Source organism: Amblyomma mixtum, chromosome 2, assembly GCF_055824585.1.
Source record: "Amblyomma mixtum isolate Tamu chromosome 2, ASM5582458v1, whole genome shotgun sequence".
NCBI lineage: Eukaryota > Metazoa > Arthropoda > Arachnida > Ixodida > Ixodidae > Amblyomma > Amblyomma mixtum.
Window position 1 is genome coordinate 296,034,326 of NC_143013.1, and position 22,579 is coordinate 296,056,904.

Genomic DNA, 22,579 nt, shown 5'->3' on the forward strand with positions numbered 1-22,579 from the left:
CCCGCACACCTGCACCTTCTCGGCAGTGTCTATACTGTAGACGCCTCCGCCGCTGCGTCGATACAAAAGGCTGCGTGTTGGCTGGGTTTCCGTTCGACGCCGCTTTCAGGAGCTCGCTGACTTCGCGGCGAGTGCTGAAAGAAGCGCCGAAGCTAAATTCGAACGCCACACTGTCTAGCGCAGTGTATGCAGTCGTGGATGAAATTTTACGAAATTGCTGATTCGCGGAAAAGAAATTTATTCCTCCACTTCCTTCCAGAGAGGAAACACTGCTGTCCTGATTTTTTTTTTTTTTCTGTCGCTTTGATCGTTCCTCAGCACTGCATACCACAACATTGTTACGGCCATAGGCTTGGACAAATAAGATGACGAAGTATTGTGCGTGTGTGGTGGACGAAGAGGACGAAATGCTTTCGAGCGCTGGCTCCTTTTCCTCTATAAATACTCCTCTTTCTAGCAGTTCACCGCCTGTGTCTTGGCCCCTCCCTCGTATTGGGTATGTGCCATTTTATTTCAGGCCAACTAACCAACCAATCAACCTTTATTGTATGGCTCCTTGGCTGTCTCTTGCTGTATATATGTGCAATCCCCTTATGTAGATATATAGATCCTCGGTCCGTGGCCACAACAGTCAACTGCCATCAAGGCTTACAAGGCACTCTTTCGCTTTTTGAGAGCGGCTGCCTTGATTGACAGACTGTGATTATTTCCCTTTACTTCTCTCTTTCCTCTTTAATTCCCCTCATTCCCTTCCCCTGTGCAGGGTAGCCAACCGGAATCCTTTCTGGTTAACATCCCTGCCTTTCTCTCTCTCTCTCTCTACCCGTTACATTATGATGTAGTTGATGCCCACACAGTGCATTCCACAGATGATTGACAATGTCTGTGACAGTAGGCATTCACAAGGCATTGCCAGGTATTAAAACAATTGGCTGGCGGTTTAGCACTGCTAAGCACGAAATACTGTGCAAAAGCAGTTTTTTTCTTTTTGCAGGTGGACACCACCACAACGTACCTGAAAGCGCGATTGAGGTGTCCACTGACCCCGGGAGCAAGTGATGCGCGTCTTGAACTTTTTCATCGTCAATGCCAATTTACCCAATGTACGCCGGTGGCCTGTGGTCCAGTGCCGCGTTTCGGCAATAATGTTGTCCAAGCCAACGAGTATTGTTCTGGTGCCATGTTTCTGCCCCAACGTTACCCACGCCAACGCCTGCAGCGCACATTTCTCTGTCACTATACCGCCACAAAGCTCAAAGCGCGGATATTCATTTGATGGTCGTATTAGTTAGTGAAAAACACGTGTAGTGCAAAGCGCTAGAGTGTGTTGAATTTTAACACGAGGCGTGATTGGCTGCTGCGATATCCTAGTGATCCCTTGCAGTGACCAGCGAAGCTGGTCTGTTCGCGGCACCGCGGCAATAACTTTTTTATTTATTTATTTATGGCTGGCTCAAGGTCACCCTGAAGGTCAAGCGCCACACAAACCCGTGAGCTGGTTTGACCTCGTGAAGTAGTCCTTTCGCACTACAAGCCAATGTTAACTGCGCATTAGGAGTGTGCAGGTGACAGAGCAACAATAGCGTCACCTCGTGGTACACGCATAAGCGACACGAAAGGAACCTGGCCGATTCACAGCGCAACATTTGCTAGTGAGTGAGTGAAAAACATTAATTGCTCCAAAAATCAGGTTTTAGCGGTGGGCCGATGTCTTCATGTCTTCGGCCTCTTCACAAGGTCGGCGCCCCTATTCCAGGGCACCGCTGAGTCTTGCTGCTTCGCAGGCGTGCTGCACCAGTGCCCTTTGGGCCGTGAGCTCGCTGCTGGTCAGCAGGCCCTCCCATTGTTCCGCACTCGGGTCATTTAGCTTGTGAAATGCTCTGTTACGTTCGCATTCCCATGTGATGTGATATAGCGTGGGGGTTGCTCCGCACCACGGACATGTGTCCCTGTATTGTGTAGGGAACATCTTGTGTAGTATGTATAAATTTTGGAAAGTCCCTGCTTGCAGTCTCTGCCAGCAGACCGCCTCGTGCTGTGTTAATGATGTGTGGGGTGGTGGGTATTTGAATCTCCGCCCTCTGTGGTAGTTTAATATTACTGCATACGTTGGTTCCACCGTCATGGGGTCCTCCAAGGTTTCTACTAACTTCTTCAGCATTCTCTGACGTCCAGCGAAGAATTATGAAAACAATTCAAATGAAAATTGGTTTTCAGGAAAGTAAATGGCGCAGTAACTGTCTCACATATCGGTGGACGCCTGAACCACGCCGTAAGGGAAAGAAGGAAGGTGTAAGTACAGAAGAAAGAGAGAAAGAGGTGCCGTAGTGGAGGTCTCCGAAATAATTTCGACCACCTGGGCACCTTTAACGTGCACTGACATCGCAAAGCACACGGGAGCCTTTAGCGTTTCTCCTGACGCCAGAGACTAGCTTGCGGCAGTTTTTTACTCCTACTATCAGCTACGAAACTCCGAGACAAGCGTTTGCCAGGGCTGCCGCTGATGCCACAGCGCATTCTAACCATGGTTAGGGCATGCTAACCACAAAGTGGTTAGCATGCCCTAACCATGCTAGAGCCGTGGTTATGGTTATCACCCGTGGTTAGAGTTAATGGTTAGTACCAAAAGTGCTGGTGAGAAATGACGAAGTTAATTAACTAACCATCCAGTGTTACGGTCGCTATTTCCTAGTTGTAGCACAACATAAAAAGATCGAACCCTAGAAATTCTTCTACACGTATCCGTCTGCCGGAAGAGAGAAACCGCTCGACGGCGCTGGCCACCAGGGTGCCGCAGTGCCCTTCTCGTCCAGCCCGAAGGTCGTCCCTCTTCCTTAGCCCCACGTGGACGGAGAAAAAGGCGATGAGAATCGACCCTTCAACCCGCACAACCCGGCCTGGGTCGATACGCTCCCTCGCCTCGCTCCTCGCCTGCCCAAGAAACACCGTCTCTTTCGGTGGGGCTATGCGTTCGTCAGCTGAAAGAGGCTCCGTCCACAACGCGACCGTTCCCTGGAATCGAAGCCGCGCGATCCCAGGCGCTGCGTGCTCATGGGAGCAAGGAGGTGGTCCGAGCCGGAGAGCTTGCGAGACTCGTGGCGTATTCCAATCGGCGACCCGGAGCAAATTTTATTGCTCCGCGAAACCGAAAAGCGTGTTTCAATGCGCAATTTGTATTCAGATCCAGAGTTGTGATTGGACTGCCACGGTTTTATGGAGTTTAAGGGAATTTCAAGAAAGGAAATAATAAGCGCGTGAAAGAGGGAATTTTAGGTCGGACTGAGGAAATTTTTGGTTACATCACGGAACATCACGATGGCGTATTCTGATCGGTCATTCGGACCAGCAGCCCGAATTCACGAAGGCACGAGCTATCAAGAGAGTCTAGGGGTCATACGTATGACCCCTAGACTCTCTTGATAGCTCGTTCCTTCGTGAATTTGGGCTGCTGGTATGACCCCTAGACTCTCTTGATAGCTCGTTCCTTCGTGAATTCGGGCTGCTGGTATGACCCCTAGACTCTCTTGATAGCTCGTTCCTTCGTGAATTCGGGCTGCTGCTCCGAATGGCCGATCAGAATACGCCATCGTGATGTTCCGTGATGTAACCGAAAATTTCCTCAGTCCGACCCAAAATTCCCTCTTTGACGCGCTTATTATTTCCTTTCTTGAAGTTCCCTTAAACTCCACAAATATTGCCTTTTCCCCAAAATTAACTCATAAATTTCCTGAAAAAGAGAAAAATTGCCAAAATGCAACATCACTAATACGATTATAGCGCGGACGATGGTGAATGCGTCTAACAAGCGAGAATGCTGCCGATATTAGTGAGTTCCGGAATCTCCCACTTACGCAGTGGTGCTGCTAAGCGCACCTTGCGAGCAGCATGGTGACGGACCGCAGGGTGATCGTAGTTCCGTGAAACGTATGCACAGTCATGGGGGAAAACGTTTACGGGATAGGGATTCGCAGACGAAAAAAAAAATGATTTCTGCGTCACCTCGCTAGCCAGTCAGCTAGAATCCGTTCTAGCAGATTAAGCACGTATGTCCCCTCATGCTTTTACTTTTTTCAATGACACGATTTGTTGCCTGACCGCTAGAAATAAATATTTTTCCGCGAACCCGCATACCGTGACCGTCCGTATGGTTTGAACGTCTTCGGGGACACAAATTTTTGTTGAAACCAGCCTAGCCTAGACCCTTGCAAATTTATACGCACAGTTGAAGTCAAAATTATTCTTTAGAGTACAAACACTTGGACATAAGGCCACGCTATTCGTATGCTTAGCTTTCCTTTACAACACCCTCACTTATGTAAGGTACTGTACGGCATATATTGATGGAAAGTCTGTGAAACACACTGAAAGCCTCCACGACCTGCGCCTGTCATCTAACTGTGATACGGAGGGCTTTGTATCTACGCGCGAAGGCTTAGATCGGGAGAAAGTATTTCACACTTTCTCAGCGAAGAACACGTTCGATGATGGGGGCCGCGGAAAGCGAGGAGTCTGGATTGGATTGAATAATGCAGTAGCTGCGGGGAAGATGCGGTCCAGCACTCCGCCAGCAAGCAGTGAGAAACGGCATTGTTTTGGGCTATTAAGGAAGCGTCGAGGCCTCGTTACGCATTTATGGGAGTTCTCGCGTTGCTGTGTAGAGCGTCGAAGTCGCCCGCTGTTTTACTTATTCACGCCTCGTGAACGGCTTTTCGCGGAGGAAAGTGTCTCCCCAAGGCGCTTCGTTTCCGGGAAGAACGCCTCGGGAAGGAAACACGACTACGCACAGACAAACGAAGACGATGTTATGACTAATAACTAGGCGCCGTTGAAACACGCGGAAGTTATGGCGAACGAACCAAAATGCTGAAGTTTGCTTGAGTCGCTCCCCGAACGCTCTTTTCCCAAAACGAAAGGTCGAAAGTTATAGATAACACGCGGCGATGCATGACAGTGAACAATAAATTACATTCCGCAATTACTCCCAAAGTATAAGTGATAAGCATACTTGGAAATTTAGAGTGCAGCTCTTACGCGCCCGTTCGTGTGTCGAGCCGCGTCGCCGCCGTCGGTGTAACGGAACCAAACCATAAATAAATAAACATTGCAGCGACTGGCATTCGAACCCGCGGCCTCGCGAACAGAACAGCCACTGCAAAAGACCATTAGGCTATCGCCGCAGCCGATCACGCCTCGAATTCAACTGCAACACACTTTAGCGCTGTGCATCGCACATCGTCGGCGTCTTCAACTAATACAGCTATCGGACTAATATGCACATTCTCGCGCGCTGTGCACTGCACGTCGTCGTATTATCAACTAATGCTACTATCGAACCAATATCGTCGCCAGACGTGCCGACGACCCAGGAAATCAAAACAATGAGCCTACAGAGACCGACAGCGTTAGTCTAACGTCGCAGTCGATCAGGCCTCGTGTTAAACTGCCACCACTTTCGCGCTGTGCATTGCACATCGTCGCCTTCTACTAGTGCTGATATCGAAGTACCTATTATACACATTCTCGCGCGCTCTGCATTGCACATCGTCGTCTTCTTGAACTAATACTACTTTTGAACTAATATCGTCATCATACGTGCCGACAACCCAGCTAAGCAAAATAATGAGCCTACACAGCCTGAGACGCCGACACAGCTGTGCTCAAATTTCACATTAGGGAGAATCGTAACTGTCCTTAGAATATTTTTTCTAAAGAATTTCTTGGCAATACGTACGATCTCTTTATAATACCATTTCAAGGACGGCGCACAACAAAAATAAATGTGAGCATGAATCTTCTGTTTGGTTTTCATTCTGCTATTTGAACACGCGCTTGAAAGTTGAACATCTTGACACGCAGTTACTAGGCAAATCCAGTTCAGGATTGCACAACTTGTAACTAAAGACACCTTGGTTGAAGTCAAGAAGAGGAAATGGGGAGTACATGTGATGCGAAGTTCCGCCGCGGTGGCTCAGTGGCTATGGTGCTCGGCTGCTGACCCGAAAGACACGGCTTCGGTCCCGGAAGCGGCGGTTGAATTTCTATGGAGGAGAAATTCTAGAGGCCCGTGTACTGTGCGATGTCAGTGCACGTTAAAGAAACCACAGATGGTCGAAATTTCCGGAGCCCTTCACTACGGCTTCCCTCATAGCCTGAGTCGCTTTGGGACGTTAAACCTCCGTAAACCATAAACCAAAGCATAAACCGGAAAGATAACCGATAGTTCTTTAGGATAAGGGAGTGTAATTATAGAAAAAAGTAAACAAAACTTGGGGCGGGAGAGAGTCAGATGGGCGGGTGAGACTACGAAGAATTATGTGGAGGTTAATGAATGAAACCTTTGTCCAGCAGCAGACGGTACTGATGCTGCGGATGATGATTATAATTATGTTATAATTTATAACTACGTTGTGGTGGAAAAATCAGTGAGACTTTTAAAAACACATCCCAAACACAAAAGCAGCCAGTGATAGCACGTGTGAACGTCACAATGCCTTGCGCTAGAGCTCAGTTCCGTGACGGACTACAGTAGTAAGTTTCAAAAACGGAGTAACCCGAGAAAAGCGCCAAAGAACTTAACAGCCAGGCACCTTCGTTAAGGAGAAGCGCAGTTACAGCGAGCGTAGAGTCCGGGTATGGTGAAAAGGCTAGCAGAATTATAGTGAGTGACGCGTATAGTCAACCGGGTCAAGTTCGCTCCTAAGCTGACCTCCGTACTAACTGGAGCAATATATCTCCTTTTGACCGAGAAGCTTCCGAAATCGGCGGCAGAGCAAATGTAGCCTGGGCGAAGTAGCGGCCTGTTGGTCTTGTTCGCGCTGTACCCCCCACGATGTATCATTACAAACTCGCCCAGCTATCCATCCTTCTTCTCTTCCGAAGGTTTACCAATGGAACTAGTAAAATTACATACTCTTTAGCTTCGAGCGTTTGAATAAGACAAAGCCATCCGTAATTCTGGAAGGACGAAATGAACGGGATGCGTGTGTATGTGTGTGAGTGGGTGGGTGGAAGGGGGCGATAGAGAGAGAAAGAAAGAAAGAGTGAATGCCGAAGGAACGATTACCTGAGCCGAGGGCGACAGGAGAGCTTCTGTCAAGGGCTTAACAGTGCAACGCGATCCCAGTAGTTGTAATAACCCGCGAAGACTACGTCATTCTGCTCGTTCGCCTGTGTCGTTTTGCGACTGAGCATGTTCCTCACCAGGCTCAGCACCGTCAAATTGGGCCCATGCATTTGACTCGTTAAAGGGACAAAAAGAAAGAAAAAGAAACACCTCTAATTTTCAGCTCTCGGATTCGCCTTTCAAGTCAGTGTTTCAGTTCAGGTGAGTAACAGGCGCCTCAACCTGCATCCGTCTGCTTAATTAGGAGCGATAAGAATTAATTATTAGTAGTGATAGTTAGGAGTGATTAAAAATTAACTAGGAGTGACAAAAAACGAGATGTGCGGTCAGGTGCATAAATTGAGGTGACATTTAGCTGACGTGGAGATACTTGAATGATTTTCATTACGCATAAATATCTAACCTACAAGCAAAAAGAAAGATAAACTAAAATAATCTGCCTTGTTATGTAAACAGCACTGGAAAATAGTACCCAGTCCATAGGTTATGCCTTTCAGCCGTGACCCGTGGACCACTTACGGCGCCCCTGCGGCTTCAAACGACCGTATAATCTGTGAACAAGAGTTGTAAGCACCTTGCAAAACTTTACAGCTTCACACGAGTCGTGAGTGCTGCCCGGCTCCGAAGCGCGAACCCTGTGGCTACATAACTTCTGACCGGGGCTTTGGCTCTCTTTATTTAATTTTAGATGCGTTTCTGACACGTATACACCTCCGTTTAAAGCATTTCATGTTTTATGCTCCCGTTCTCGCGATCACAGTCGAAGATCGTCCCGAAACCGAGGCGAAGTTGACACCGAAACAAGCGGAAACCGACGCCGAATATGGCGCGAGTTTCCGTCCGAAATGTTTTTGTACACCAGCGAAAGAAACCTGCCATGCGTACCGAGTTGGATTCGAACCCACACTGAAGCGGTATTCCAGCGCAGTTTCCAGGTATTCCAGCGCACTGCTAGTTGACTTTCCCTTGCCAAATCAGCACAACGGAGGAAATGACGTCAAACACAACACAGCACTGGAAAAACGGGCATTAGTCAGGTTGTGGTAAGAAAAAAAATATTGAAACTCGGCTACTGATTTGAATGCCTTGGAAGGCCTTCAGGATTTCATGCTATTTCGGTTCACACCGCTGCAACTTCAGTACTTCGAAAACTTACTTTCAAGGATTCATCGGCCGCCGCAGCAAACGCTACGGATGGTGCTTTAACCAGTATTTCTACGTGCCCGAGAGCAATAATAACAGATGGCGATGTTTTAACGGATGTTCCGCGTCCATGTCATTGTCATTGCCGGCAGAAGCGTTACAAGCGGTCGCTGGGGCAGTATGATTCGACAGCAGTAGCCAGCTTCTTGAGAATCTGGAATGCGGCACGGGCTTGATGCCGGAGAAAATGGGCGATAGATCGATCGGCAAAAGCAGCGTTAGGCAGCAGCAAGCTAACGCGAGGAGGCGGCAGAACGCGTGTCTAAGGCTTAAGAAAAAAATATGCTGAACGCCATCCTAAACATTTGACCAACACAGTTCTCACTTCGAGTTATTGATCAATTCGCTCTCGTCTTACCATAAGCTTGCCGTCCCGGTTAGCTCAATTGGTAGAGCGACTGCTCCGGTGAAATGGTCCAGGGTTCGAACCCTGTACCAGGATCAATTTTTCCTCAACTACGAAGTTTCTGAGAAAGTTTTTTTGTAGCCGCATGGCTGCCCTCGGGTGGATGTCAATGAGTAATTACTCCCTTATTACAAATCTACTCCACCTTGGGAGATTCCCCTAAAAGTTTGACCAACACAGTTCCCACTTCGAGTTATTGATGAATTCGCTCTCATCTACCATAAGCTTGCCGTCCCGGCTAGCTCAATTGGTAGAGCGACTGCTCCGGTGAAGCGATGGTCCCGGGTTCGAACCCCGAACCAGGACGAATTTTTCTTTAACTACGAAGTTTCTGAGAAACCTGTATAGCTTTCCTTTGTAGCCGCATGGCTGTGCTCGGGTGGATGTCAATGAACAATTACTCCCTTATTACAAATCTACTCCACCTTGGGAGATTCCCCTAAACATTTTACCGCCACCCTAAAAATCTAAAAAATATCGATGACCTGTCCTGCAGAATGCGCTACGCCGGTCTTGTAGCTAATCTCAGCGTTTCGCAACAGCAAGATAACGCGAGAAGGCGGCAGAACGCGTGTCTAAAGAGAAAAAGATGCCGAGCGCCACCCTAAAAACCTCAGAAACATCTATAACAGACCTCATACAAACCTCAGAAACATCGAAACATATATGATAGACCTGACAGACACCTCAGAAATATCAGAGATAGACCGCTTTTTCGTTTCTTTCAGTGGTGTGTCCGTGTAATTACAACAATACATTGCCCCCTACAGTGTTGTCTGTGTGGTGGTAATAAAAAAAAATTAAATCACAAAAAGCTATTACAAAAGAGTAGGTATAGCGATGCTTCCATACCGGCGCCCGTAATGCGCACTGAGATGCAAGACATAATAAACAGAAAAAGATGGGCCCCCAATGGGCGAATCACTAACGACGTCTCAGAAGTGGCCAACCCTCGAACTGAATTCATAAGGCTGGCACTGCAAAATAATATAAAAAAATACATCGCGAGAGCCGTGGCTTCCGCTCAGCGCAAACAGAACGAGAGCGGAAAGCGAAGCTGACCTTGATATCGTGCGTGAGAGAAGAAAGCGAAAAACCTTAAAGAAAAATCCACACCAAACCGGATCGGACTGGTCCACCACCGAGAACCCTTGATTTTCACACTATAGCCTGCTCTTCTCCGGCATTAGCATAGAGCGGAAAGCGCAGTCTAGAAAGAAAAAAAAATAAGAGTTGGTTATGGAGGAGCGAGCGAGGGTTCGCTCGGGGAAAGAAGAATGATGAGCTTCGTCTTCGATCCTTATACGGTGCCTTCCGGTGACCGCTCCGCCGACTGCGATGCAAAAGGGAAGCGAAGACTGTGGACCGTCGTGGAATTTACGAGCACCGCTATTCCTTTCACGCGCCCGTCGTCAAACGCCGTATTTTTTACTCTTCACCGCCTTATTCTTTTCATAAGGACAGCTTAACGCGATAGTTGTGGATGTAATATTTAGTCATAGCTGCATTCTTATGTCATTCTGTTCCTTGCAGAACGGACCAGTTTCTTGAGTTATAGAATGCAATGTTCCCGATTGGCGCATATCGGCAATGTGAGGTATGCACAGGGTAGTGCGTAAGGGGCTGTTGTACGGAACCGTCGCACGAGTGCTCTCCTGAGCAGTTCTCAAGTTCGGTAGCATGTGTGACGCGCTTGAGCGAAGCATTAAGAATGTGTGTGAAACGAGAAGGATTCCTCGCGCGAGTTCGAGAAGTCACCGATATGTCCCGCCGCCTCATTTCGTGGCTGTAAACGGTTAGAAGGACACAAAGCTGGCCAAGTTGGTTACGATCCATTATACAACAGCGCAGAAGACAAGGCACAAAACGAAGAAGAGACAAAGAAAAGACGACAGCGTTCGTGTCTGTAATGCTGTAAATGCGGCTACAGTAACTGGTATACAGCTGGATATCAGTTTACCAATTCACTACTACCGAACTTTCTCCATCTGATTGGTCACAGATGGTCACACACACTACCAGCACGAAAGTACTTTTTTAATCTGCCTTCCAATATGAAAAGCAAATCACACCTATATCTGACTAACGATGGTAAGGACGAATTTAGTTCAAGAGGAGCTCAATTCTTCACAAACCTTCCCTAAGAGAATTACTTCGGCATAAAATTCCAAGCTGTCAATTTATTTTTTGCCGTTTGCATCCTCAGCATAATAGTATAGTACGAGTGTTCCTTCGATTTATTGGGACAATTACAATATTCAGTCTGCGTCTAGCTCAGTCCGAGTGACAAGTAGGGTACGGCGTCATGAGCTTACGGTTCCGGGAACCTACAATGTACTAAATTGTAGGTTGTAGGTTCCCGGAACCGTAAGCTCATGACGCCGTACCCTACTTGCCACTCGGACTGAGCTAGACGCAGACTGAATACTACAATGTACTAAAGGGCCGCCGCGGTGGCTCAGTGGCTATGGTGCTCGGCTGCTGACCCGAAAGACGCGGGTTCGATCCCGGCCGCGGCGGCTGGAATTTCTTTGGAGGAGAAATTCTAGAGGCCCGTGTACTGTGCGATGTCAGTGCACGTTAAAGAACCCCAGGTGGTCGAAATTTCCGGAGCCCTTCACTACGGCGTCTCTCATAGCCTCAGTCGCTTTGGGACGTTAAACCCCATAAAACCAAACCAAATACAATGTACTAAACTTATCTATTCTCGCCGATGACGAATATCATATTCAATATGAAGCTCTTCAAGACGCGCGACCGATCGACACCTGACGGCTAAGACGTAGAGCCTCAATTGTAAATGGCCTATGATGAACGGTGCAATGACTCTCTTGCAGTGAGTTTTCGCCGCGTACAGCTACAGATTCCCTGGTAAAAGTTGATTAGCACTAACTTACAGAATCCCTAACCCTTTCACCCGGCCTCCCGATAAGTGTAGATCAGTCAAGTGCAGAGTGAGCGTTTCAAGTGATATCAGCTCAAACATCAACCAATACTCAGCAGCGCAATCTCAAGGAAGTTACAAGAGACCACACAGAACAGCGCCTTAAACATTGATCACTGAGGTCACTTCAAAAGGAATGATGGCATATCAACGCACATCCTGCCTTGCTGCGCAGAAGCTGAACAACAGGAGCAAACATACCCCATCGTGCGAGAACCCCTCACCTTCTTCTCCTCTTCGTTGGTCATGAGGATGATAGTGTCCTGGGAGTCGGCGCTCGAATCGCTGTCCTCCTGGCGTTCGTCCGGCGTCGAACTCGTGGTCGACGACGGTGTCGTGGCGGCGGGCGACGCAGTCGAGGTCACCACTGGCACGGGTTGCCTGAAGCCCAGCGGCCGCACCACTTCCACCGACGGCCGGTGGCTGATCACTTTGAGGTCGTCGTCCACCGACTTCCTGGGGACGTCCTCGACGATCAGACCCGGCGGCAGGAGCTCGGCCAGGTCGGCCTCGATGTCACCGCTCGAATTGCACTCGAGCTGCTTCTTCAGCTCCATCAGAATGGCGTCGTCTTCGTCCTCGGGCAGCACGGGCGAGGACTCTTCTCGCCGCTTGACGTCTTGGTCGTCGTCCGTGCCGATCACCCTCTTGTCGTCTTCGGGCGTAACGTCCGACACGACCACCACGGCCGTCTTGACGTCGGCCGGCGGCCGTTCCTGATCGATCCTGCTGACCTCTTCGACGCGCTCCTGGACGCTGCCGGCTTTCTCTTCGGCACGCTTGAGGGCCTTCTCGGCCACCGCCGCCGCCGCCGCCTTGGCCAGGTCCTCGAGGATCTCGGCCGTGGGCGGCGGAGGCAGCTGGGCCTCGTCGTCGGCCTTGCCGCGCTCCTCCGGTCCGCTGGCCGCGACGGTCGCCACGGGCGTCGTCCTCGGCGGAGGAGGCGGCGGGGGCGGCCTCTCGACCACCTTGATGGTGACCGGCTGCGGCGCGGCCTGCGGCTGCGGCTGCTGGACGCCCGCCTGGGCTGCTGCCGGAATGCCGACCTGCGGCGATCCCTGGGGCGAGTGGCCGCCGGCGGCTGCCGCAGCGGCGGCCGCTCTCGCGGCGGCGGCGGCCGCGCGGGCCTCCTTGAGGAAGGGCAGCAGGTACGCGTCGTCCCGGTAGCCGTCGGGCGGGTCGAACGGTGGCAAGTCCCGGTACTCGGGCGGCGGCTCGTACATGGCACACACCTCGGCGAACGTCAGCTCGGCCGTCCGAATCACGTACAGCTGCGCCTCCGGGTAGTCCTCCGAGAAGACGGTCAGCGTGTCGCTGAAGCGGACGCGCGAGCCCCGGCGCGGCCGCGCCGTCGAGGCCCGCTTGAGCAGCGACTTGAGCGGCGCCGGCGCCGCGCTGGCCGGCCGCGCCTGGTGCTCGCAGGCGCCGCGCAGGAGCACGGGGCAGCCGCACTGACCGCCGGAATGCTGGTGCTGCTGCGGCTGCTGTCCCTGTGCCTGCTGCTGGTCCTGCTGCGGCCGCGGCTGGTGCAGCCTCTGCTGCTGCTCCTGCTGTTGCTGCAGCTGCTGCTGCTGGCGCATGTTGGAGACGCACTCCTTGAGCGCGGCGCGGATCTCGCCCGAGACGCCATCGGCGCAGCCGCAGCCCGCGAAGTGGCACACGTTACCGTTGGGCAGCAGGCGCTCTTCGGCGGGTGGTTGGTGCGCCATGGGGGGAAGCCCGCCGGCCAGGCTCGGAGGCCCGGCAGCTCCGGCGGCGGCCAAGGGGCTCGAGGAGGGAGCCTTACTCTCGGGCCCCCGGCACGACAGCGCCGCCAGCATCGACCCGGGCCCGAGGTTAGGCGGAGCTCGCCGCGACGCGGACGCCGGCAGCGCCGCCGCGTCGGGCTGGCGCCGCATGCACGCCGCTGGCACGGCCACCGGCCTCTCGCGGCCGCCCCGGGAAACCTGCGGAATCGAAGAAGGAGGGCGCTCATCAACCTCCGGAGCACTACTCTGGACGTGCTCGGAGAAAGCGGGTCACGACGCCGCGTCGCCCGTCTCCCCCACCCTCCTTCCCACGCGAACTTCCGAACGCCTTCCTCCAAACAGTAATCGGCGCGCCAAGTCAACCGTCTCGTGAAAGCAGTAGTACACGCGGGAAAGCAGCTAGAAGAGGAAGTCTTCAGAACTAAAACTGAGCAGAAAATTGCCTTAGCTCTCCTCTGAAGCTTCAATGTGCTGCTGGGAAAATTTGAACTTTCAAGTTAGAACAAGGCAGCCACAAGAAATAAATAAATAGATCATCAATCAACGTATCAAAAAATCGGTGAGTGACTTGATTGTTTCATTAATTAGTCAGTTAACTAATCAGAAAGTCAGCCAATCAGTTACTTATATACCTAATTAGGCAGCTTGTAATGTACTAGGTAGCAAAAATTGTTTTCTGGCTCGATTTGAATATCTCAACCTACAAATATTGAACCTCGTTCTTCCACATACTACTACTACAACCCCTTATAGTCGAGCAGATGGAACTACTTAAATCGTACAGCCAGAATGTAGAAGAAGAATGTAGCTCCGTTTCGCCGAGTGAGCAGACACCATAGACTAGCTGGGCCTAACGCGACCTGTGAAGATGCTGGCCTGGCATGAGGCTCTTCCTACTTTTAGAGGAAGCCACCTTCTGCGGGTTTCCAGCTCTTTCCTCTTTTATTATCGCCTCCCATCTCTACGTGAGCGACACAAGCCAGGATGCCGATGACTATACACACATGGGCTAAGGCAGGGCATACTACGGCGCCGATAAATAAACGCGGTCTCGAAATCCAGACGGAGATGATGTCCATAAATAAACTGCACGAGCCAGATTCTTTTCCCTGCCCTTCCTGCTTACGCTTTCTTTCTTTCTTTCTTTCTTTCTTTCTTTCTTTCTTTCTTTCTTTCTTTCTTTCTTTCTTTCTTTCTTTCTTTCTTTCTTTCTTTCTTTCTTTCTTTCTTTCTTTCTTTCTCTCCTTCTTTCTTTCCTTCTTTCTTTGTTTCTTTCTTCCTTGCTTTCTTTCTTTCTGTCTTTCTTTCTCTCTTCCTTTCTTTCTTTCTTTCTTCCTTTCTTTCTTTTTGCCTTCCTTGAAAAGGCGCAGTTTAGCCTGGACTGTTGCCATTGATCAAGAAGCTACACACGGCTGCTTTTCCGGCTTCAAAGCGACAAAACGCCTACAATGGCAGCCCGGCCGCTCCTGCCGAAGCGATATTCTGTCATGACAGCAATGGCATTTCATGATAAAAAAGAGTTGATTTTCGCTTTAAGACGATGCATCCGTGGCTGGGGCCGGAGGTTATTTAACTTAACAGAAGCGGGTTTTTGACGCTGTTACATAAAATTCAATGAATTTATTTCGATGAAAACATTCCTTGTATATCGTGACTGTCCAAGCTTATCCGGCGGGTTATTTTGATGGCATCCATTGGTCCGCATAGGTTTGAGAGGTGATTTCATGCAGAAGCACAGCGTTAAAGAAGAGTATATTACGCTTATCGGATTAGTTCTAAGTTTACATCTTATTAACACTTTTAACTTCCGGTACAGAAAAATAGTTGCTTCAATGACCGGAATTTAAAAGAATAATCGAGTAATAAGTCGCATGCATAACGTGGTGAAAGAAGCATGGATTGAAGACGTGCTGAAAATTATTGCGCATGCTTTTCGCTAGGTGGGACAAACTGCAGGCAGGAATTACAATCATAAAAACTGGTTCTCGGAATATTTATCCGACAGTTTAAAGAAACACAAATAAACAAACAAATAAGTTTAACAGCGTGCCTCGTAACATCAGCCCCTCGCTGCCAGTTACCAAGTAACGTCAAGCAGTGCACGAGGATTATACACTGTTAAAGCCCAGCATTAAAAGCCAAAAGACAGGGGCCGATTTACAACAAACGGCTTCGCACACAGATACGCACTCTTTTTATATCGCTGTTTTTTTTTTTACTTATTTTCCGTTACTCGCGATCCCCACCCACCCGAAACGCGACAACACTGCACAATGCGAACATTTGCCACGGACGCCCGCCCACAACCAAGAAAAGAAAGTGGTCCTGGGTAATTCGCGAAGCATTCTACCGTCACAAACGGGCTCTGGCAAGGAAAAGAAGTTGAATTTCGTAACAGAAGCTAAACGGGCTGGCGTCATTTCAGCACCAGGGAATAAAAGACGCTGCCGTGTATACAACGCGTCCATCCATTTTCTTATTAAGAGAGCTCGGGTTACGTTTATGCTCTTTGACGAGCAGGGAGCATGCAGTTACGCTGTAAGTAAACACGGCAATTACAAGAGAGGAGGCGTTTTCGCCGCTCGTAACCTTCCGAATAAATGGATGTAGAAGTTTTTGTTATCCTCAGTTTCTTCCCTAGTTTTTTTAACATACAATAAGACGGCGGTAAATTGAAAGGCCAGAAGCTTGTTAAAAAATGCGCGCGTATGCAGTGCGGTTGCTTCCAGTAAACTTTTATAGCCAGATACAACTCAGGAACGCAGCGGCATATGCCCCCCAAAGGGGGCCCTACGGCCTATGGCATCGACCGATTAACATGATGTCGCGGTCAATCCCATAGCACCTGCCAGCCACTTGTGATGCCATACTAGAAAGTGTAAGGGAATTAACACCGACGTCACGACAACAGGTTGACGCCACTGGCTGGAAGGGCTCTTTTGAATTGCATTTGCCGCTGCTTTGTTGAGTTGCATCCGGCTACAGTTGATAGCACATTCCCATGCGTGGGCTATAGTTTCGCGCTGTCGGCCATTTAAAAGAAAGAAAGCCACCAAATAGTACAAACATTGCTTCGGTGTTGCTCCCAGAATGGATCTCAGGCAAGACGGAGAAGGCGGCTTCGTTGAAAACAAGATAATGGAACAGGTTCGAGGGCCGAAATAAGAAAGCGCCACATCTCGAAAGAAGCAAAGAAGTGCAGAATATAGTTTAGGGAATAAAACTCTCAAGTTTAGGTAAGGTAAGATAAAGTAGACAGATAACGGAATATGTGATGAAGGTGCAGATAAGATGAAGGGTCGCCTTCAACGGCCAACAAAGAGATTATCCACTCAGCTAGGAACACTGGCTGTTTCAAGCGGGATGACCGCACGAACGTGATGGAGAGGAACGGGATATGAAAGTAAGACTGGATGGTACGGAAAGGGAGATTAAATAAAACAACGTGGACACTCTGAGCCGCGACTATGCCGCTAAGTGTTATGAATTAACTACAAGAAACTGAGCCTCTGCTTTAACGCAGCCTGTACCACAAGGCACGTACAATTAAAGCTAAACAAACAATTGAACAAGTATTAAGTCGGAAAGTGCTCTTCCCGTTCCATCCACAAACGTTCACCGCATCTTCGCAAGTACTCTAAGCAGTTCACCGTTTCGCCACTTTTTCAAATGGTTCTTTCATACACACGTCCCCAAGTCTTTTATTTACTTCCCTTGGTACATTTTCCGAGGTAATGACAATACGCGTATTCTTCCCTAGCAGAATTCAGGCCTTGATGGCAAATGAAATTAGTCACTATTTAAACAATCAATACTAAATATTAAATCAGTAGCAGGTTTCTTAACAGCAACTGACATGACCTTTACGTTCTTCGGCGATGATATATCCCTCCTCGAATTAGACGTCGTTATAGAAGCAATGCAAATCGCAACCTATCAAAGCTATATTTTATCAGATAAACCCTTCCACTCCGCTAGGTAGTGAAGAACCCACTGAACCAAAAGAGGGTTATGCGGGTAGCGAAACAGCAATGGCAGAAAGGCCGGCGCCTAACCCAGCGTTGCGTAAGAAAGGCGACCTTTTTCGAGACGAGGATGCCAGCCGAAGTCGAGCCATAACGAGAAACACTCAGTGGTCGCCCACGCGACGCTGGGCCTTGAGCGATTTGTCGGGCTTTGATTCGTTCCGCGAAGTGGAATTCGCCCAAATGACAGTCTCCTCGACCTTTTCTTTCTTCAGCCCTGCCCTAGCTTTCTATCATCCTGTCTTTTGCTCGGATCCGGCACGTTGCTTCTTGACATTTTAGTTTATCTTTTTTTTTTATTTTTAACGGGAATTTTACCCTGCGCCGGATCAGCATCATCATCACTGCATCATCGTCTATAACTACGAATTTATCCACTGGAATGTATATTTTGTTAGCGCATTTTCTTTTTTCGACCACCATAGGTAATTACATTAATGCGAATATGCTGCCGCTCGCTCCTGAAATTCAATGATTTCCATTTTGCCGTGCTGCTACCAGAGGACACAAAGGGTGCAGAAACCGCTCGTCATAGAGCGAGTTCTCTTTTTTTCCTTCCTTCCTTCCTTCCTTCCTTCCTTCCTTCCTTCCTTCCTTCCTTCCTTCCTTCCTTCCTTCCTTCCTTCCTTCCTTGCTTCCTTCCTTCCTTCTTTTCTTTCCTTCTTTCTTTCTTTCTTTCCTTCCTTCATTTTTTCCTTCCTTTCTTTCTTTCTTTCTTTCTTTCTCGTTCTCGGTTTCTTTTTTTCTCATTTACTTCCGCAGGTGAAAGAGAATGCTCATTAAAGCGGTTGCATCTAACATCGGATTTTTCGCTGGCATGGAACAGACAAGCAATTCCGAATTTACCTGAAAAGCATAACAAAATTTCAAGCGAATCGACTAGCGGAAAAAATAAATGCTAGCATTCACGCACGTTGGCAAAAAAAAAAAAAAAAATGCCCCTTCCCACCTAATAGCTGACTCCACTGTTGGTGCGAACACTCAGACTCTGATGACTTGCTGGCGCCCCTTCGTGCCGAAGCAGGCAAAGCATGCTTGCAAGCAGCCTTAATACGCGTAAACATATACAAAAAAAAACTGCAGATATTCCGGGGCAAGCCTATGTCGAAGATGCGCTCGACGGGACGGCGACGCATTTCAGTTTCCGGTATCCGCAGTACCGCGAAGCTCTGCACATTAGCCTTCCCCCAGAACTCGGTCTCTTGGAGGGTCTCTTTCACGAAGCATCATTTAGTTTAGCACTCACTACAGAGGCTGCAGTTGACGCGAAAGCCGCGGTTACTGCTGGCAAGCAACCATAAACACAGACCTTAGATGGCAATAATAAGGATGAGGTGAAAGTGCGGAGAAAAAAAAAACAAACCTAACGACTTTCCGACTTCCCCTAGTATCAAAAAGTTGAAATAATAGTGGTTACACCACTGCTCACCCTAAAACTCTCCATATGAATGCAGTCCATCTATCACCCACTAGCAACACGTGACCGCAGATACCACATTCTCGACACGGCTCTCTTTACTGACCCGCATACCTACCACTGACTCCCCCCCCCCCCCCCCCTGCATACTGCTTGCTGACCCACACACTGACCGTTGACCCCCATACTGATGGCTGACTCACATGATGTTACCTGACCAATATACTGTTCGCTGATCGCACAATGTACGGTGACCAACATATCCTGGGTCAGGTCCATTTGGGCAACATTTCCTTTAGACAATAAGTGAAGCTGAATCGTTTCAGGCTATAGGACACACAGCGACGCCGACAGTAACAGTCACCACACCGGAGAGGGACTTTCATAAAATTAGAACCGCAGAATAAAAAGGAAATTGGTTCTATTTACTATATCTATGCCTTTACGCAAATCGTCGATTGGCATAACCGGAGACGCCTCTTTCAGAGCTTCGTGCAGAGCTAGATGAAATGAAGAATGCATAAATGAGAAGACCAGCAGAGAAAACACACCACACTTCTTGCGTCAAAAGCGCGCAAAAAAAAAACACCCAAAGGCAATAAAAGAAGCTAGTCCTCACTAATTCTATTATATATCTGCACTTGCACGCCCGACGCCTTCAACGCGACGCTCCGTTTCCTCCGCACACATTCCTAAGTCACTCATAAAGGCCTTCTTCATCTGACTTAGCGCCCAGACTTTTCCGCGTCAAATACACTGCAGAAGGGTTATTTGACGAGGTCCAAAACGAAACAGAAACCCTGAAAAGAAGGAAAGAGAGACGAGAAACCACCCTCGACACTTCGCGCTTCGTTTACTTATCGCCGGGCTTCCTCTTTTGTGGAAAGGACGGCAGCTGGCAGAACTCGCCGCGTCATCGAAGCGCGAGCCGCGGCGGACAAGCTCGCACCGGGAATAAAGAACCAGACGGAGCAAAAGCAGCGAGCGAGGCAAGAAGAAGAGAGTACGAGGCAAGCAAATCCGCAAAGCCGTTTTGTCCGTCCCGACGCATCCTCTCGTAAGCCGCCCAGTCCCGCTGCTGAGCGAGCCGGAGGAGCGCGAGTATCTGAGACAAATCGCGATCTTGCGGAGAAAATGCAGGCGCCGGCAGTGAATTCTCAAACTTCGCTTATACTTCTTGTTCCTTATGTTTCCCTATTTTCCCTAGGCAAGACACACCGTGAAGCTGGTTTATGTTTTTAACCCTTTTTTTTTTATCTGTGGGGGTGGCCGGCAGGGCACGCGAGGGTGGGAGGGGAGGAAGGGGGGACTGAAAGGAGACGTGCCGATACCTTTTGTTGAAAGTGGCAGCCCTTATTTTCTTTCCGCACACAAAAAAAAAAAAGCCATACAGGAGATAACGCGCAAACACGGGAGGCGCGACGAAGCGGCCAGCTTTTCGCTCGCTTATTGAAAGCTTCGGGAAAACGAAACACGCGGCTGCACCCGACCCGATGCCGCGGTGAAAAATGAACAGGGTGGGGTGTGACAACCGAGCCCAAGAAGCAGCAATAAGTTTCGGTCGGCCGGGGAACTCTGGAAAAGAAGCAAAAAATAAAAAAGGAAAAGAAAGCGAACAGAAAAGATCGAGCCCACCGTGAGAGAATAGCAGATGCGGTTCTTTATCCTCAGCAGTTCGCGATATCGTTAAAAGAAAAGAAAAGGAGGGGGGGGGGGGGGGGGGGGCACGCCTGAGACGAAAGAAAACAGGAAGAAAAGAAAACGCATTGGCGCAGAGGTCAGAACTGATAAAAGGGAAATACAACACAAAACAAAACAATGGGGGAAAAGCCTTGAAGCGTTGGAAATACAGTCGGCACGGACGGTGAAAATCCAAGCAGGGGTAGGGGAGGGTAGGGGGGGGGGGGGGGGAGGGGATGAGCTTTCGCAACAGTATTCTTTCTTTGTATGGAACGCAAGTGAAACAGAAAACGCGCCTGTCTTTCGCGTGCGTATGCGAACAAACCTGTTTTTGCGCGCTGCCCAGTTTCACATGTCTGCTTGGAAAGGCGTGAAAAGGGCTTTCGCTACTTCGGTGTCCTAGCTTATAAAGTAAAAGGAAAAAAGGCATGTTGTACGCTTACATAAAACCAGCGCGCTGAAGTAGGACACGCGTGGCGTTCAGCGCTCAAGAAACATGATCACAGAAAGAAAATGCTTGGTCTTCTACTGTTTGATAGGAACACCCATTCTGTGCCCTGTGTCATAAAAAAAAAATCAATGAATTTCCAAATGTGAATGTGTGAAGCGAAGCAAATAAGAACGCAGGTGGTGAAAGTCGGCGCATCAAAGAAACACCGCAGGCAACACGATACAAAAAGAAAGGAAAGTGACAGGTGAAATAGAAAGCAGCAACGAGAGACCGAGTGGAGGTACCATGAAAGCCAGAAAAGCTGTGTGCAATATACAGGGTGTTTCACCTAAGACTTTCTGCAATTTTTAAAATAAGCTATTTGAATTAGATGCGCGTTTTTTCTGGCATAGCATTGTCAGTGGTGTAGTACATCATAATTCAACTAAGACGTGCTAACTAGCAGGCTTGTTAACCAATATTTAATAGTTAACTTTTAAACTATTACCGTTGGGCTCCTTAATTATTGAGAGGCATGCAGCCCACCGTAAGTAATGTCCATATCCGTTTTTAGAATTTCGAGAACGCGATTATCCTCGGCGCTGTGGCCCAACAAATTCCGCCTACATCGCGCCAAAATACATGCGGTTTGAGAAGCTTGCAGGCAAAGCAACCTCTCCAGTGAACCTAACTCGTCGAAATAGCCAAAATTTGTTGGGCCACAGCGCCGAGGATAATCGCGTTCTCGAAATTCTAAAAACGGATATGGATATTACTCACGGTGGGCTACATGCTTCTCAATAATTAAGGAGCCCAACGGTAATAGTTTAAAAGTTAACTATTAAATATTGGTTAACAAGCCTGCTAGTTAGCACGTCTTAGTTGAATTATGATGTACTACACCACTGACAATGCTATGCCAGAAAAAGCGCGCATCTAATTCAAATAGCTTATTTTTAAAAATTGCAGAAAGTCTTAGGTGAAACACCCTGTATATACATATATACACGAAAAGCTCTCACGGCGAAGGTAATATCCTGCATTAACAGAGCACAGCTCTTCAAATCTTGAGAGATACAAGTGTCACTTCGTCGCTAGTGATGCTGCGCTTGTGCAAGAAAAAGGAGGCTTAATGTGCGTTTTGTTTTATGCTGGAGTAAACAAACACTAGCGCCGCATCAAGGAAGTAATGCAGAATGACAGCTTCTTCCTTTTTTACCTGAATACCGGCGAGAAAGGCACCTAATTTGCACTTTTCCCGAGCAGCTTACGCGCATGCAGGAAATCAGCCGATCTCCGCAGATATAAAAAGCTAACGCATTCCAGCTCGGAAGGACCAACTTGCTCGTTCTTATCCACAGAATCAGAGCTCGTCATCTGCTGCACTGCGCAATGCTTTGTTTCTTGCCTGCAAAGCGCGCTTCACCGCACTATGATACAAAGTGCGACAAAGCCAACTTCTAGGAGACGCCATCATGGGAAGGACGCAGTACTAGCCTCTCTTTCGGCTTCGAACAGAAAGAGAGAATGAAAGGCGACTACGCAAAGTAAAACAACCTCGAATAAAATGTTTCTTATTTCCAAGAAGTACCTGTCCGCAAAT

The 22,579-nt window shown here is 48.8% G+C and overlaps 1 protein-coding gene across 3 annotated transcripts in view; it reads right to left on the reverse strand.

Annotated features, from left to right (window-relative positions):
* The window catches only part of LOC149364585 (uncharacterized), a 283,458-nt gene that overhangs the window by 5,849 nt on the left and 255,030 nt on the right, over nucleotides 1-22,579 (reverse strand). For all 3 annotated transcript variants that reach the window (XM_089574536.1, XM_089574535.1, XM_089574537.1), the window contains one exon: nucleotides 11,901-13,622. In XM_089574536.1, coding sequence (XP_089430662.1) covers nucleotides 11,901-13,622 — 1,722 coding nt within the window. The remainder of the gene's footprint in view (nucleotides 1-11,900; nucleotides 13,623-22,579) is intronic.